Source organism: Ambystoma mexicanum, chromosome 2q (genome assembly GCF_040938575.1).
Source record: "Ambystoma mexicanum isolate Mex_15411 chromosome 2q, UKY_AmexF1_1, whole genome shotgun sequence".
Classification (NCBI taxonomy): Eukaryota; Metazoa; Chordata; class Amphibia; order Caudata; family Ambystomatidae; genus Ambystoma; species Ambystoma mexicanum.
The window spans coordinates 403504338-403521382 of NC_090924.1; the positions used below are offsets into that span (position 1 = coordinate 403504338).

The 17045-nt window shown below is 44.9% G+C and overlaps 1 protein-coding gene across 1 annotated transcript in view; it reads left to right on the forward strand.

Annotated features, from left to right (window-relative positions):
* LOC138569447 (properdin-like) overlaps positions 1-17045 on the forward strand; it is a 349722-nt gene that overhangs the window by 194493 nt on the left and 138184 nt on the right. Inside the window, exon 3 of the mRNA XM_069647424.1 lies at positions 1173-1345. Coding sequence (XP_069503525.1) covers positions 1173-1345 — 173 coding nt within the window. The remainder of the gene's footprint in view (positions 1-1172; positions 1346-17045) is intronic.

Genomic DNA, 17045 nt, shown 5'->3' on the forward strand with positions numbered 1-17045 from the left:
GAGCACACCACACATAGAATTAATTCTCTTTTGAAGCCTTAGAAATATTTTCATGTTATAACCAAACTCGATGGTACCCATGTTGTTAAGAATGGAGCGATGAAAGGATGAGTTGTCCTGAATAGACTCGACCCTGTCACATGCAGACTACGTGGACACTGCTTCAAGACTCCCCCAAGTTACTGGAATTGTTCCATTCTCTGGTAGCATAAAGCACACAAGTTGCTCAAAGTCTTGAATGGGAAACACAACTGCATCCCTGGATAGTAATCACTCTTGACCTGTCTGCATTTCCCCTGCCATCTGTTGCTTTCTGTCCATAAAGAAGTGAACATCTCTCGCCAAGCTCAGGACATGTATTGAGGTTGCCATGGTTTCAATTTCCCCAGGTGATGGGTACAGGAATCTGCATGTGTGCTTTGTCTACCATAGACAGATCCTGGGAAACACACCCTGCAGATTACAGTGATCTACACAGTGGTGGAGACAAGTCACTTAACACTAGGAGATAACAAATACACACTTGAGGATTAAACACACATGAGAAGTATGTGCATATTCATGCCCAGGTAAGGACACAGAATACTGGAGGACTGTCACGGCTCTCTTCCATGATCATTCAGAAGTAGTTTTGTTTTACTGGGGAATAGGGTAGGAAGCCATCTACACTGATGTTCTCAGAGCTTTACTTTCTTAGAAGCGTACTGTTATATGAAATCACCCCAGCAGTTTTACATCTGTGTTTTATGATGGGGTCTGTTCTTCATTTATGAGAAATTGTAAAAGGTTCACATATATTTTGTATGATACCCATTGCATGTATGTATTGTTCTTGCTTTAACTTACTGCAGGTTCGAATACAGCTTTTTCTTAATCAAGCCATAGAATGTGACATGCAAATTGATTTTACTCGCATGTAATTCTGGGTAATAGCATTTTTCATGCTGTATAATTTAGCCAGCCTTGACATATCGTTTGGTTTTTAATTGGCTCTTCACGCCATTGGTCCTGCGCATAGCTTATGACACTTCCAAATGGGCAAGCCAGGTGCGGCTGGAATTCCAGGAAAACCAAGTCTATGAGCACAGGGAAACATTGCCAGGAGACAGAGTAGGCAAGAGCTCATCGCTTCCTGTGCTGATGTTCTCCTTCCCTTCTCTCACCCTTTGTAGCAATGCAGAGTGGAGCCCATGGAGCCAATGGGGGCCTTGCAGCGTGACCTGCAGTGAAGGGGTGCAGCAGCGGCGGCGTGCCTGCTATGGGCAGGGTAAATGCGCAGGAGATGAGAAGAAGTTGGAGAACAGGCTGGAGACTAGAGCTTGTTCCCTTCAAGACTGCTGCCCCAGTAAGTGCCATCATTCAAATGCACGCAGGCATTACCCATCCTTTCTGCTGTTTATCTCTAGAGTAATGTTAACCCATTTAGGAAAAGGACCTTGAAGCTCTTTCAATTCATGTTTCTGGCATGTTGGGAGAGAAGGGACATTGAAATGGTACCTGGAGTTTCCTAGAAGGAGACCGTCATGCCGGGAACAAGTGTAGGAGTGACAGCTCTGAGAAGCATGGTGACTGAGTGCCAACTGTGGGAAATATGGTGTAGGACTATTCGGGTTGGTAGGATTGTGTTTCAGTGCTTGTTAAGCATTCCATAATGTGGCGGTGCCACCTGCAAAGAGCATGATGTAGGAGTGCTGGCTGTGGATTTCAAGGTGTAGTCATGCTGACTCTAGAGGGCGCAATGCAGGAGTGCTAGCTGCTGGAGACGTGTTGTGCAAGGATCCGGTGTGTTGAGTATGATGTAAAAAGGGCAAGTTGTGCAGGGCGTGGTGTGGGAGTATTAAGTGTGTAGAGCATGGTGAAGGCGTGCCAGCGGTGGAGTGCAACATGTAGTTCTCGCAGTGGTGGGCACAATATAGGAGTGCTGGCTGCGGGGGACATGTGGTAGAAGTACATTTATGGAGGACAATATGCATACGTGCTGGCTGTGGAGACCATTTTGGATCAGATCTCTTCGGGAGTAGGAGTTGTTGCTCACGGGGCATAGTGTGGGTGTGTTGGCGTGTGAGGCATAACATTAAAGTGCTTTCTCTCTACAGAAAGAAGGATTTGTGTGCTGCCTGTGGGGGAATTCCAAACAAGGGTTCACTGCAGGGAACATACAGTGGGTTTCTGGCTTTGGAAGGACACACTTTGATGAACTACCTGTGAGCAGCATGCTACCGGAATGTCGTCTGTAGAGGGCGCTGCATTGGAGTTCCAGTTATGGAATGGATGGTGTCGAAGTTCTTGCCATGTGTGTGTGTGGGAATGTTGATATTGCTTGTGTTGGGAGCATTGGGTAGTATAAGTGATGGTTTTGGAAAACATGGTGTAGGAGTGCAGTGTGGTGGCATTGTGTGCGAGTGTTGGCTTTGGAGGTGCAGGGTATTGAATTTTGGCTGAGGATTTATGATCAGGGAGTGCCGGCTAGAGGCAGAGCGTGAACTAGAACCACACCAACATAGGTTTCATGGTTTGGGAATATTGGTTCTGGGGATACTGCCAGAGACCTGGATGGGATAATAGTGGAATCATGGTGTACTAGTCTTCACTGCTTCTGGTTGAAGTTTGAATAGCAACTATGCGAGATGGTATAGGGTTGTTAGCTTGGGTTGAGTGAGTGCTGGCTTTGGGGTTGTTGCGTAATACCTAGTGTATGAATATTGGTTGAGGATATGCTGCAAGGAATGTTTTTCAAGAACTGCCTAAGTAATGGCTGTTAGGAATGGTCTAGGCGTCCTTGATTTTAGGGGATATATCAGAATTGGTCTAAGAACTGTGGCTTTCAAAAAGAACTGTGGGGACCGGTGTAGGAGCGCCTGCTGTGATTTAAAGAATGGAATGGGATTAATGATTGCTGGTTTCTAGAAGACTTAAATGGGATGTCATTAGAGTGCATAAAAGAGATGTTTGTGGGCAGGTTTGCTCAATTACATAGCTTTTAAATCCGTTTTGTGAAGCAAAGATGCAGATACGTGCAAATGAATGTCCCAAAGAATGTTGATAGTAAGTATAATCGCAGGTGGACTTGAATGTAAGTGGAAGAAGTATACTGACTTGAGGAAAAACTAGGCCTCATGTGGCTTAGGTAACTCCATCTTGCATTACATGTTTACATTCAGGATGCTGAAAAGTACTTGGGAATAAAGCTTAGTTACTGACAAGTTTTGTATTATTCTGATTTAGCAATTTATTCTAGAAATATGCCTACACCGCCAGAGTTATACCCATGTTTCACAACCATAAGCAGCTTGAAATGAATGATGATAGAGGATGTGAGCCTAAATTGCATTAGGTGGTTTTCTCTCCTGGGCTAGTGACCTTTGAAAAGTAGGCTTGCCAGTCTCCTCATAGAAAATCTTTTTGCCGATTGAAAGGAATGATATCCTTCTTATTGAAATCATATAATCTTCCACGTGCTATACTGAAGACAATGGGCCTCATTACAAGTTGGGAGTGTGGGTAAAATGCTGCAGTAACACCGTTATTGCTGCATTACATCACCGCCCAACTATGAGATGGGCCTAAAGTTTGAGGATTCGCCTCCAGCTCAGAACTGGAAGAAAATCTGCCACATTTCCACCACTTTTCAGCAGAATTACCAGCGGCAGAATTACCACTGCAGTAATTCTGCCAAAATCCACCATGGAGTAATATGGACTCCAATTAAATGGGGACTAATGCCACCACTTGTAATGCAGCAGTAATACTGCCGGACCAAGTGGCGGTAATGGTATTACAGTAAGGTGGTATCTCAGTGAATTCACTGCCGGAATTTCACCAACCTCGTAATGAGTCCCAATGTTCTGAACACCTATAGAAATTGTTGATAAAGGGATGGTGTAACAACGTTTTGGGACTGCTTGGGAACTGTGTGCTGTCTGTTCCTCTTTTGAACCTGCAGTGCTGCTATTAAAGATTTATGAAACTAACTTCACCGGATGTTCCAAATCCAGCCGCTGATTGCTGTCTCATAGGTCATATATGTAATTTCATTTAAATATGGAATTATAGTAAGATATTTCTACGAATGCTTATTTCAAAGAATCTCTCTGTGGTGTTCCATTGGGATGTCTTCCCCAGTGAATCATTGTACAATGTTCTTGTGCATAGAGAATCAATCTACACATTGCTGACAAGGTCCAAGAAAGCCAAACCCCATCTGTAGTTGGTGGATCCCTGGACTGGCAGTTTCTGCCTATCGTATCCTCTTGGGGTCATGGTTCAACTGATTTCCCTAGCTACACATGGTTATCTGGATCACAGTATACCCCCTACTAATGATTCCTCAGACATCTTCTTCCCTTTTACATCGTCTATACCTGGAGTATGGTGTATGTACATCTTTTATTTTTTTGTTGCTCCCTTTGCCTGTTGTATCTTACTTTGTTTGTTTGTATGTATTGCAATGTATTCAGTGATTTTATTGCTGAATAGTCACTGCTCATATTTTTCAGTGCAGAATATTCAGGGGTAAAATCACTGAACATTAAAAAAAAAACAGATGATTAGTTTGGGAAAGAGCATATAGGAAGGACAGAGGTTGGGGTGTGGTTATGGGTTAAAATGTTGTCTGCAGGCAAAAATGGGGAAAATGCAGTAAAGAATCTGCAGTAAAAATATTCAATGGAAAAATGGTCAGTCAAAACACATGGGACGGTCTTTCAATGTGTATAGCTCATAGGATCATAGAGCTGATCAATGGGTGGGGTAGAGGAAGAAGCCAAGGGTGATAAGAGTAGAGGTCAGGCAGCAAGAGATATGGCATGGGAGGAAGTCATCACTATTTGAGAAGATGTTGCTTCAAGAGAAGCATTGGTCCTGAAATAATATTTAGATGAGTGAAAAAGTAGAAAACAGGAATAAGATTAAGTTATGGGAAAGAGAGAAAATTAAAATAGAATATGTTTGTTATTGTTTTAAAATCCCACAGTTAGTCGGGGGTCCACCATTCAGTGGCTATAGCTGAGTGTGCCTTCTTGTTGTGACTACTACCAGGTTAAGAGAATCCCAGTGACCACGAGGGATGATATGTGCACATGTGACATTTTTTGTCAGTGAGCCATTGACTGGGGGTGGGGGGAACAAATCCTAGAGATTATATTTAGTTTTTGAAACTGAGAGTGAAACCTGCAAGCTATTTCTCTGGAGGTAGTACAAGGGAGAGCAGAATCTCAGTGAACTCCTTGCATTGCATACATACACATTTATTCAATGATTAGGAAGGACGATTTCCAATAAGTGGTTGGAGCCAAACAGGAGATTACCATTCAGTGAATATAAATGGATGTGCTACTTCTTGTGATTACTGTTACTAGAGTGGAGAGAATCCCAGTGGCAACCTTGCATGACACACATGAATGTGACATTTCTTGTGAGTGATTCAGTAAGTATGAAGGTGATAATACCTGAGATTATCATTCAGTGGCTATAAGTGAGTATTTTTGCACTAGTTAGGAGAGTTGTTGTTTAAAGAATACGGATTATATTAAGTAGGTATAATTATTTTGGCTAATGTATAGTAACCCTTCAACGCACACAATACAACCCACTAGTGAAAAAGGCCCAGCACACCTCTCGCAAGGAGATCAAGGTTTAATCTCACAAAAATACAAGTACGTTCCAGGAAAGAACTCTGCTGCCATAGAGCTCTCTGACAAAAACGGCATAAGCATTGGCTTTTAAAGATACATAATGTCACATACATTACATAGGTTACAAATCCGTGTAGCTGGTGTGAGAAACCTGATGGTATTCTCCTAAGTAGATCCCGAGAATCCCTTATTAAGGTGAACAGGGAAGGGCTGGCACTCTCAGATCCCAACCCTGGGGTGGATGAGCAAGGGAGGATCACCTCGTTTGGGGAACCCAGGGTTATGTTCGGGGGAATGCCCCAGCTGAGATGCAGTATTACACCAAGGGAGAAGACGAGGAGGACGAAGTCCCTAAGGCTTTTGTAGGCTGTTTCAGTTCAACCTCCCTTCCACCCACTGAATCTCCCTTACCAGAATCCAACAACCTCTCCGCCTATGGTAAACACATTAGGAACCCAAACCCCATTGCCGTGGGAAACTACATCTTCCAGGATCCTTGTTTTTCTGTTGCCTACCCGAGTACTCCCAGTCATTCTTCTCCCTGTACCTCTGAATATTATTTCACGATTTGCCAGTCTACTTTAACCAAATACCATCCCCCCTATTAATTTCACAAACCTTACAAATCTCACCTTTCTGACACGCACACTTTCTCACACAATGACAGACAGCGGACTAACATCAGAGCTGTTCACCTGACACATCCCAACACAAGGGACAGGCAGAGTCAGGCAATTGACGATAAATACACACACCTGACTTCCCTTTGTTTTCCCCATAGGGAGAAAAGGCGGGCCACAAGAGCACACTTTCAGCAAGGCCGAACGCACGAGTAAGCAGCCATTCTAGGATGGCAGTTCAAATGGAGGAGAAAGGCGGCGAGACCTGAAAGGACATCAAGGAGGGAGTTGCCCTTTTCAACCCAGACCCGCAAAGCCTCCGATGAAAGATACGTAAGACCGGGAATCGCAGCTGGTAGGTGGTGCGACGGATGTCAGCGGTACTTGAGACCCACCCGCCCTGATTGCCAGGGCGGGAAGACGTGGTGGCCATCAGGGTACCGTCATTGACTCCAGCAGACAAAGGAACCGCCAACGAGTTCAACACAACCAGTGAGTTGGAAGAGCCTGATAGTCAACCGCCTTGTGTTGGGCTTGAGGTTGAAAGTAGCAACAGTAATAGGATAAAATAGACGAACGCTCTTTGATGATCAAACTGGGAACCAAAGTCAGAGTAGTCCAGTGCCACATGGGCGCTCAGTCGAAGGTCACTGGCTGGTGCCCTTCTCCTGAACAAAGAGACTGTGTTGAACATTATGAGTACAAGTTCCGAGAGGCCATACGGAAGGCTGAAATAAGGTGCTAAGGTGGTCATACAAGGGTCAAGTCAAATCCTTTGTACAATTGAAGAAGTTTGTGTTATTGTGGAACTGCCATTTGCACCCGGATGAGGTGAACAGCGTACAAACTATGATTTTGTGAAGCCAGCACTTGCCACTGTTTTAACAAAGTGACCCAGCGAAACGTGATCGCCCTTCGGAAGTCTCTGTTTAAAGTTGGCAAAACTGTTATAAAGGTCTGAGCCCAGACGAGGGGGACATACTGTGAACATTGTGTGAATAGAACTATGTGAAGCCTGACTGGGGGCTGAGGCTGTAACCCGGACTTAGGTAAAGAAGGAACCTAAGGGGTCTAGCAAACTAAGGCAATTGTGAACCCAACAAAGAGATGCCAAAAGAAAGCTAGGAAAGGGAACTCCGCTTTTCTGATGAGATGCTAGAATCATGAACTGTGCTGGAATGGCTATGTGAACCCAACAGAGTGATGCCCAGAGAAAAGCTAAGGGAAGTGAATCCTGCATTGTGATTAAGCAAAGTGAACTGTGTATTTGGCAAATGTGAACCTGGCTAAGGGATGCCTGCGAATCAGGTTGAACCATGATACACTCGTGAACATTGTGACGACAAGTGTGAACCCGGCTGAGGGATGTACACAGTGAATGGTTGTTTTAAAAGACATTGAGACTCTTGAATGTTACAAGTTGCTGATATTTTGCATGAAAGTCCGTAGTGAACCCGACTGAGGGAGGCCAACATTGCAAGAAGGATCAGAGCCCGGTGGAGGGGGATCCAAGGGTGAAGAGAAACCACCCGACATGAAGATTACTGAAAGGAACTTTGTTTTGTTGTTTATGGCACATCAGGCCCTCTGAGTCAAGAGACTTTGTGTGAAAAAGACTTGGCCACAGAAGGCCTTGATATTTTGGAAGCGAACTGTAAACTTGTGCTGGAGAAGGCCAGGAGGGTGCTGTGCTCAAAAGTCCCACCTAGTCCTGTGCTAAACATTTGGGGAAGGGAGACCCCAGCTATACCATCCTGACTTATCATTTTGAGAACACTTCTTTCTTTTCTTGTGAACATTATCCCACGCTATTTTGTAGCATAGCAGTAAGAATTTGCAATAGTTTTTTTCCAGTATGGGCCCTTTTTTTGACTAGACTCTACTAGGACTGTATTATTATTTGATAGTCGTAGCTTGCTCGCATCTTATTTTTAGGGTTAGATTAGGCATTTATCTCACCCATTTTACAGTTTAATAAACTCCCTTGAACTGTGGTCACTTGTGTCTGTCTTATTTTAATACCATGCCTTCCTTACACTAATTGGTGCAACCCTATATAACCTGCTCCATACGGGATGCCAGTCGATTGGTCCTAGCATCTTCTGTCTATCTCCTGGCACATATGGATCTTCTTCTTTCGTCATCGGGTACAAAGACTCTAATTGGCCATTTAGTTACACAATTCATTATTTCATGGCTCTACGGTGCATCTGGTACCAAGGACATGAGCTAGGCTGATACTTTCAAGGTTGTGATAACTTCTCAGAACTATGTTAACACCCGCCGCATCCCAGACATGCTGGCGCATCCACAACTTTCCCACCTGCAGCCTAAATTTGTTACCTTCTCCCCTGGCACCTCGCAGACCAAATCACATGAACCGTGGGTAGGGGAAGCTCATCACTGCTCTCAGATCTTCCTGATGGATTGGCCACATTACTGTTTTATGGGCAGGGGTCTAGGATGGGTCAGTGCACTTAAATGTATCCTCAGCTCGTCGGTCCCTGGCCACTATAACCTAAAGATCTGGACTGGCAAAAGCCTAAAGCCCCCGCCTCCCTTCTTGTGGGCTAGCTGTCCAAAGATCAATTCGGGCCCTCTCTTGGCCTTGCAAGGCACATTCCATCTGGGTGACATGCACTAATGATAAGACACAATGGATAACTTTGTGTCCTCAGTTAATTAATTTTCTGCAGGGCTGCCAGGGCTGTGATCAGAAGACGCATACACACCCCTCTAACCCTCAGGACAGGATTTAGGTACGCTGGCATAGCTATGGCACTAGGCTTCAAGTTCAAGATGGTGTCTAACTTCTAAAATGGAGTCTCATTACACATGTGATATTAGTTCAAGTATTCACTACATTTCCACTACAATACAGCTTCTATGGGTGACCTCCCTCACCCTCCATTCTCCCAGCTCCCCTACAACATCTCCTTCTACATTTGTCCCATCCTAAATCGCATAGGGGCCTGGGACTTATGCCTCCTAACATTCCCCCCTTTCGTTAAACCTATATTAACCAACTCTCCTGTCATCCTCTCAGCCTGCTCATGCCTCCATGTTCCTTCCTTGGGTACCCACACTATACATACTGTACGCAAACTTTCTCCTGCCTAAGCCTACTGCTCCGGGTTGCAAGTAAGATACATACAGCCCCCATCTCCTTTTAAGTCAACCGAGTGCTCCTCATAGTTTTCTGGGTCAGGTGGTGCCATAGTAACTGTTCCAGGGTGGTCAATTCTTCGTTCTATTCTCACCATTCTCATCGGCACACATGCACCCTCCTTTCCTGTCACTCTCTGGGGCCGGCCTCCCTTGGCCCTCTTCCTGCTCCCAACTTTAAGGCTAAGAACCTATGTGTCATCTTCGTCTCCAAACTCTCCTTTTCTCCTCACATCTCTGATGTCTCTAAGAAGTCAAACTACCAACTGCACCTCCTCAGAGGTATTTTTGCTTTGCTCTCCTTCCCCCAGAAGCTCACTGTCTCTAGTGCTCTGGTTCTCTCTAGGCTGAACTACTGCAATGCCCTCTTTCTAAATCTGCCTGCTTCCACTCTCCACCTTCTGCAACTCATCCAGAACAGGACTGTAAGACTTGTCCTTGGCCTCAAGCCCAGGGATCGTACCTCTCCAGCACTGAAACCTCTGCATTGGCTCACAGTGGCTGCAAGGATTAAGTTCAAGACCCTCTGCATTGTCCACAAGGCCTTCTGGGGCCCGGGTCCTAAATACCTCCAACTCTCTCTTCGTAAATACCTTCCTACTCAAACTCTTCACTCCTTCACCTCCAACTCCCTCAGGGCCAGTCACTTCTCCAAGCAACAAATTGGTGGTAGATCGCTTTCTTCAGCTGGGGCCTCCCTCTGGAACAGCCTTCCTGCCACTCTGAAACCTGAGGAGAACCCGCACTGCCTCCCTGCAACCCTTGCACTTGAGTCTGTATCTGTAACCCTACAGTCCCCCTAGCTGCACTTTTGGACACCGGCTGTCTGAACCCTTGCACCTGCCACCTGCTGGCCGCATCTCTTGTTATTGTTTTGATCCCATGTACAGCACTGCCCTCTCCCCTTTGCCCTGGCACTTTCCCCTCCCCCTCCCCGGCACTTGAACAATCTCAATGTCAGTTGGCCTATTAAGATCGTTGTCTATTTCCTCCCTCTGTTCCCCCGCGCCTTGAAGCACTTCTGTATAGGCGCGTTACAATTGCCATATCATAACATCATTGTATCATGCAGGCATATTTGGGTCATCTGTTTGTACCTGCCCATCATTTGTATCGTGAGGTGCACTGCTTACCCCAATTGAGACCATCATCATCGCACTATTAGGGATCGCTTTAGAACAGCATTGAAGTCCTAACTGGCAAGTGCAGAAGATCACCAGCACAAACACCACCACTGGCACTAGTATCTTCACAACTGCTCCCATCCATGACGGTGCCCACGAGAAGAGATTATCAAACCAATCACTCTTATGAATCTCTGAATGTGCGAGAGACCCATTTGTGGCATCGTTTGGGGGTGCGTAAGTGCAGCAGGATTCTCCTATTTTTTTTACAGGCGGCCCCTTCCATGGCAGTGAGCAGATTGGGCACATACAAGTTCTTCAATGTCATTAACCCGATGGCTCTGAGTTCAACCTTGATTGCGTTGAATCCTTGTTCAGTATCGTTCACCAGCTGTATCAGGTCCATTTAATTATTTGTAGACATTTGGCATTGGCTGCTGTTTGTATCCCTGGCACTAGCAGAGAAGCTAAAATGTATCTTCTTTAGTGCACAGTTTATATTGATCGGGTATTTCTTGAAACAATTGAGCAGAGATTTTTGACACATAGTTAGACCTCGTTTTCCTTTTTAAAGGTATGCTTTCCTTTTTCCATGGCAAGATCCGGAAGACAGGGGGCTGCAGTGGTGATGCAGAGGTGGTTGGCCCTGGCGGTGGCATGGGGTAACCAAGCTCCCTGGTCTCATAGTTAGGTGTGCTTCAGGGACCATGAGGAGAGCCGAGTGCAGTGTGGCCAGCGAGCATATGCTTCTCATGATGGTGGGAGGGTAAGGAACGCCTGCTGGCCCCAGACCCAGTACATATCCATCACTGCTGCTGTTCCTTTCTTGAGGCCTGGAATGTTTATTGTCACATTGCACTTGTCATTGGTACCCACAGGGACATCTCCTGCATTATAGAAGCACAGTTATTATTCTTCTTGTTTCTGCACCTTCACCGGCTTCTCCTTTTGCTTCAATCCATGTTAGCTTTGCCACGTGCTTCCCCCAGTACTCTTGACATGCCTTGTTTACCCTCTGAATTACTTATTTTCTATATCCTATGTCTGAGTCCTCCTGCCATATAGGCCATCACAGTCTCTTCCCACCGATTGTCCACGAACATCACTCCTTCCAACAGCATGTATGGTCTTTGTAAGCACTCTGGGCTTTTGGCATTACGGGCGCACTGCTGTTCATCTCGGTCCATCATCACTAGATGTATGCTGTGCACTTGGAACATGCTTTGCAACCTTCACAGTGCTAGATGGACAAGACATTGAGCATCTAAGTGCAAAACCACTTGTGGTATTACTATTGTGGGGGCTCCTGACGCGTGGTTATTAAGGAGAAAATATAACAACTCCCATTAGCCTCTGTTTCCCCACCAAGATCATGTCCGAATACCAACTGTACTCATCACTGGGTGGTGCACGTCCTCTATCATTTCAAAACGTATTCCTCATATTTTTTCCTCTTAGTCTGCCTTCTAAAATGTTTTAATACGCTTGCATATGGCACATATACCTTTGCATCTGATAATATATTCTTATTTATATTTTGTGTCATCACATTCCCATGTATTGGTATACTAGTGTCAATTCCCAGTATTGTGTTATTGTCCCCATTCTGATATGTACACCCACCCATGGTACACCTCCCTGGGATATCCCCCCCCCCTTTTATATGTTCCAACCATATAAAATTACATACTATATATATTCCTAAACCAAACATAAAAATGCAAATATTTTCAATGTAAACTGCATCACAAAACACACTATTATTAGCAGGTCTCTTCTTGGCTTCATGCCGCACAGTAGTAATAGGCACATCAATAAGTAATTGTCATTTCGTTATTAGAGAAAAAGGGAAAAGATGATTTTCCTGAAACCATGGGAATATACTAGTGCATAGAGTAAAAACGTAAATCAAGACTATATTCTGTTAAAATAGACAATTTGTGAAACTCTGTATGTAGGCCAGATACATGTGTACATCCACTGAATCACTTTGCAAATGTGTGCTCACTCTTACTAGGCCCTGGAGGCAGTACTGTAACTTAGCCTTATCCACTTTCTAGCCTTTATGTGCTAACAGCTGTAAGAGCGTGACAGAGTCCCTTCAGCACTGTTGTTCATTATCACTGCATACTAACAAGTCGTCCTCATATGGAATGATAGTGCTGGGTACCTGTATGTTTCCCAAATCTGCACTTAGTATTCTATTGAAGATACTAGGGGATTCATAATACTCTTGTGGTAATCTTGTGTGCTCGTCCTGCTTTTCCCCATGCGTAAACGCAGTGAGCTATTGAGAATCTGTGTGTAGAGGGTATGGAAAGAAGGCATTCTTTAGGTCTACAACAGTGAAATGTGTTGCTTGCTTGGGATGCTGCACAAAATGGTCGCAGGGTTAGGAACTACTGGAAATTTCCTCTGTTCAATGTCATTCAAGTGGTGAAGATCTTGTATCATTCTCCAACTTGACCCCTTTGCCTTTATATTGGGTATGTAGCCGTGTTGCATGGAGAGTTGAGGGCACAATAATCCCTTGATTTAGGAGTGCAGAAATGGTGTCTCTTATCCGCTCCTCTGCTTCTTTGAACAGTGGATATTGTCTCACCCGGGGTAATACTGCACCTTGTTTAAGTGTGATTCGGACGGGTGCCACTCCCTATAAAAGGCCTACATGTGTTTTTTGATGTCTCAAAGACAGACACCCTGATCTTGCCATTTCGTTTGTGGGCTACAGCTCTCAGGGCAAGCCACTTAGTGCCTTCAGTAGGTTCAATGATTTTCTCCATCACTAAGTGTTTCAGTTCTGCTTCTAATTTGCACCTTATGCTGAAGGGAACATCTAATGCTTTGTAGGTGATAGGGGTGGTGCTCTTTCTTAGTTTGATGCCATGGGCGTATCCCTTCAGGCATCTAATTTTCTCTGTACATTTTTCAGGAAAGTCATCTTCTACCGTTGTTTTGCTCTTCCCCAAAGCCAACACCTCAGGGCAGTTTAGATCTAAAGATATCTTTAAGGTGCCTTTGTTCCACTAGCCCAATATGTTGTGTGACTTTCTCTGCCACATCCATTTTAATTGTTGCAATCTAGCCTTTGAAATTCAGTGATGATTTGAGAAACCCTCAGCATTTTAATTTTAGAACCTTTGAAACCCTTTGATCCTTCGCATCTGACCTGTGCAAATTACATTTTCAGCCTGCATTTTGAGGCTTTCTCACATCTTCTATGATATCATCGTGTAGGGGAGCAAAGGTTTTCAAACAGTTTGACCTTTCATTATTATTTGTTATTATTATTGTGGTATTTATTGAGTGCTGACCCAGCTTTGAGAAGACAGACCACTTTACAGAGGTATACAGCAATACAGATACACAACAGAGCGCTTTACAGAAGTATACAACAGTAGAAATGCATAACAGCACTTTTCACAGGGAACAACAGAACAGATATATAGTTGGGGGTAACATACCAATGGGGACAGAGGAGGGGTAATTCTGTACAGGGTGGCATCTAGCGAGTAATGAGGTGTGGGGGCGACGTGATGGCCAAGTGTTGTGGAGGAGAGACTCCTTAAAGAGGTGGGTCTTGAATTATTTTCTGAATTGTAGGAGCGTGGGGGTAAGTCTGATGCTGATGGGGAAGCGCTTTCATAGCCTTGTGTCATAGGCAGGCAAAGCTTGTTCTCTGGCCCTTTCCTTTTTGCAGCAGCTGATTTCAAGTCTGCACGTGTCCTGGCTTTTGGTGGTGTGCTATCCGCTGGAGATGCTGAGTATCTCGGCGATAGAGCTGGGCGACTTCAGGTTGACTGCCTTACAAAAGATGCAGCAAGACTTGAAGGTGATTTGTGCGTGCAGTGGGAGCCAGTGAAGGTCGTTGAGGGCCGGGGTGATGTAGTCATATTTGCGTAGACCCTTAATGAGGTGTGCAGCCACATGTAGGGCATGTCTTAGGGGTGCAAGGGAGTACGAAGGGAAGCCTTCGTGAAGTGCATTGCCCCCATCCAGGTGGGGTAGGACCAGTGCTTGAATTGTGCATCTAAAGCTGTCCAGAGTCGGGAAGGGCTTGACTTTCCGACGGAGGGAGAGCTGTAACCAAGCTGTCTGAGTTTTCTCAGCTATGTGTGTCTTGAAGGAGAGGTGTTTGTTGATGTGGAACCAGAGAGACTTGGCGCAGGAGAGGTGAGCTTATGTGTGAAGCCCGTGGGGTTCATGGTTGATAGCCAGGTCTGTATGTCTGGGTGTTTGGTGTTGTTGGTGAGGAATAGGAATTCGGTCTTGGAGGGATTGAGCTTTAAGTATGGAATGGACATCCAGGACTGGATCCGCGAGAGGCAGGTTTTGGGCCTGTGGATGTCCTTGATGGAGTCAATCTTGAGGTCTAAGTGGTGTAGGCATATTGGTGGATGTGGATGTAATGTGTGGCTAAGAGGGTTTCAAACGGCTCCATGTATAGATTGAAGGTCACTGGGGAGTGGATGGAACCATGCAGGGCTCCACAGGTGACAGTAGCATTGCTGATCTGGAGGAGCCCATCTGAACACACGGATCCCATCAATGGTTACACAGCATTTTGGATATGCTTGGCTCTTGTCATTAATGCTCATGACTTACGATCCTGAGTCATTGGAATACTGCAGGTAACTAACCCTTGTTTTCTATTGCATGTGTCTGCAAAGAGGATTTTGAAGTCACAGTTTTTGCACCTTCGTCCCAAGGCCAGACACAATATTTAATTAGTGAAGTGCCCTTTGAGCACTTTAATTTATGCATGTCTCAGGGTATGCCTTGTGGATGGCTTTGTTTGTCTCTCCATTTTTCTTGTTTTTTCAGGTTTGTAGATGAGGTAATCTTGTCTTGTGATTTCTGAAGGGTGTCGCTCCCTCTGACTTTTATTTTTCTTATGCCTTCATGGCATTCACACTCACCATTGTTTAAGGTTCAAAATCACCCCTCTTTTCCTCCTTCATGACTTTTCTGCATAACATAGTGTGTACAACTTTTTTCGCAATGGCTGTGGTTTCTTGTAATGTGGGGTTGCCACACAGCCATAATTATTCCTAATTATTTCTTAGTGACTGAGTAGGTGATGTGCAGGATGATTTGGTTGCAAATAAGATTGTTGGGGGGCACACCTGTGCTGAAGTGGCCCAAAACTACTAAGAAGCAGAGTGACACCACCAAGTCCTCTACTGATTCTCCTCCCATCTGCTCCCAGGAGTAAAAATGGTACCTCTTTATGGCTACACTTGTTTTAGTGGCATAGCATTTGTCAAGTTATGCCAGTGCAGGGTCATATTTGTTGTGCTCACCTGCCACTGTGGTTAAGGTGCGTAGTTCTTCTTTGCCCCTCAGGGCCTAGCATATGTAATAGGAGAGATGTATTCTTGAAGGAGGGAAGGCCATCCAGGACCAGTGTATTGATGTAACTTTCACAGTATGCCATCCATTCCATCCATGACATAGCCAAGAAACATTCCGGTGGGTGTACCATTAGCTTTGCCATGATAAGCATTGATTGATACCACTATGCTATAAGTAGCCTCTTTAAATTGTTGTTCTATGTTCGATGGTCAATGTTACTTCCCCAGCCTCTTTCTGTTGCAGTCAAACTGGTATGTCTTTTAGTCTTTAGTCTCTTTGGCTTAATTTGGTACTTTAATTTATGTGTTATCCCGACTGGGATGATTTCATGCATTTGACTGCTGCCATATGTCCACTGTGCCTGGATGCATTTCTCTGTCCTGCTGGTGCTGTTTCAGGCACTTGGCTGCAGCTCTAGAATTCTTGCGCATGCATACAACCACATTATGCTCTGGTTTTGTATTGGCCCGGAATAGTCCCAAAATGGAAACGAGAGGTTGTCGGAGCTGGAAATGGGAAAAAACGTTTGCAGGCACCGCTGGTGTGGAGCATGTGGTGGGGATGGCACTGATGCAGAATGCAGGTTCCCGGATCACAGAATGTCAAAGCGTCACATGTGGGAGCGTTACCTTCTCATTGCCAAATTGATGTGGTGGTATGGTAGATGAACAATACTTTTAATCTTCAGGAGCAGACTGATAATTCTGATCTCCTCCTGCAGTAATGGTCCCTGCAAAAGCCTTGCCAAGGTCCCAAATCAGACGTATCCTGGGGCTGTAAAACAGGAACCCAGATTATATCTGTGTGGATGCTAAACACTACAGTGCAGCTCTGCCTTGCATGCAAAGTGTTGTAGACATTTTAAGAACACCTTGAACGTTAGATGGTTGTTTGGATTTACACAAGCCCACTATGTGTAATGCCGTCGTGGTGAGATCTCTAGACATGTTAAAAACACCTTGAAAGTTAGATTCCACCCACTAGGAGGCGTCAAAATGGGAACCCTTTTTTCTACATCTTCACAATTGCATTGGTGCTCGTGAAGATTTTGATTTTGGATGATTAGATGCATCTTCTGTTCTCCTATGTGTTGGAAAGTATTGGCCCTGAGGAAGGCTGGGTAGTGAAATCATCAAAGCCCCACAGCC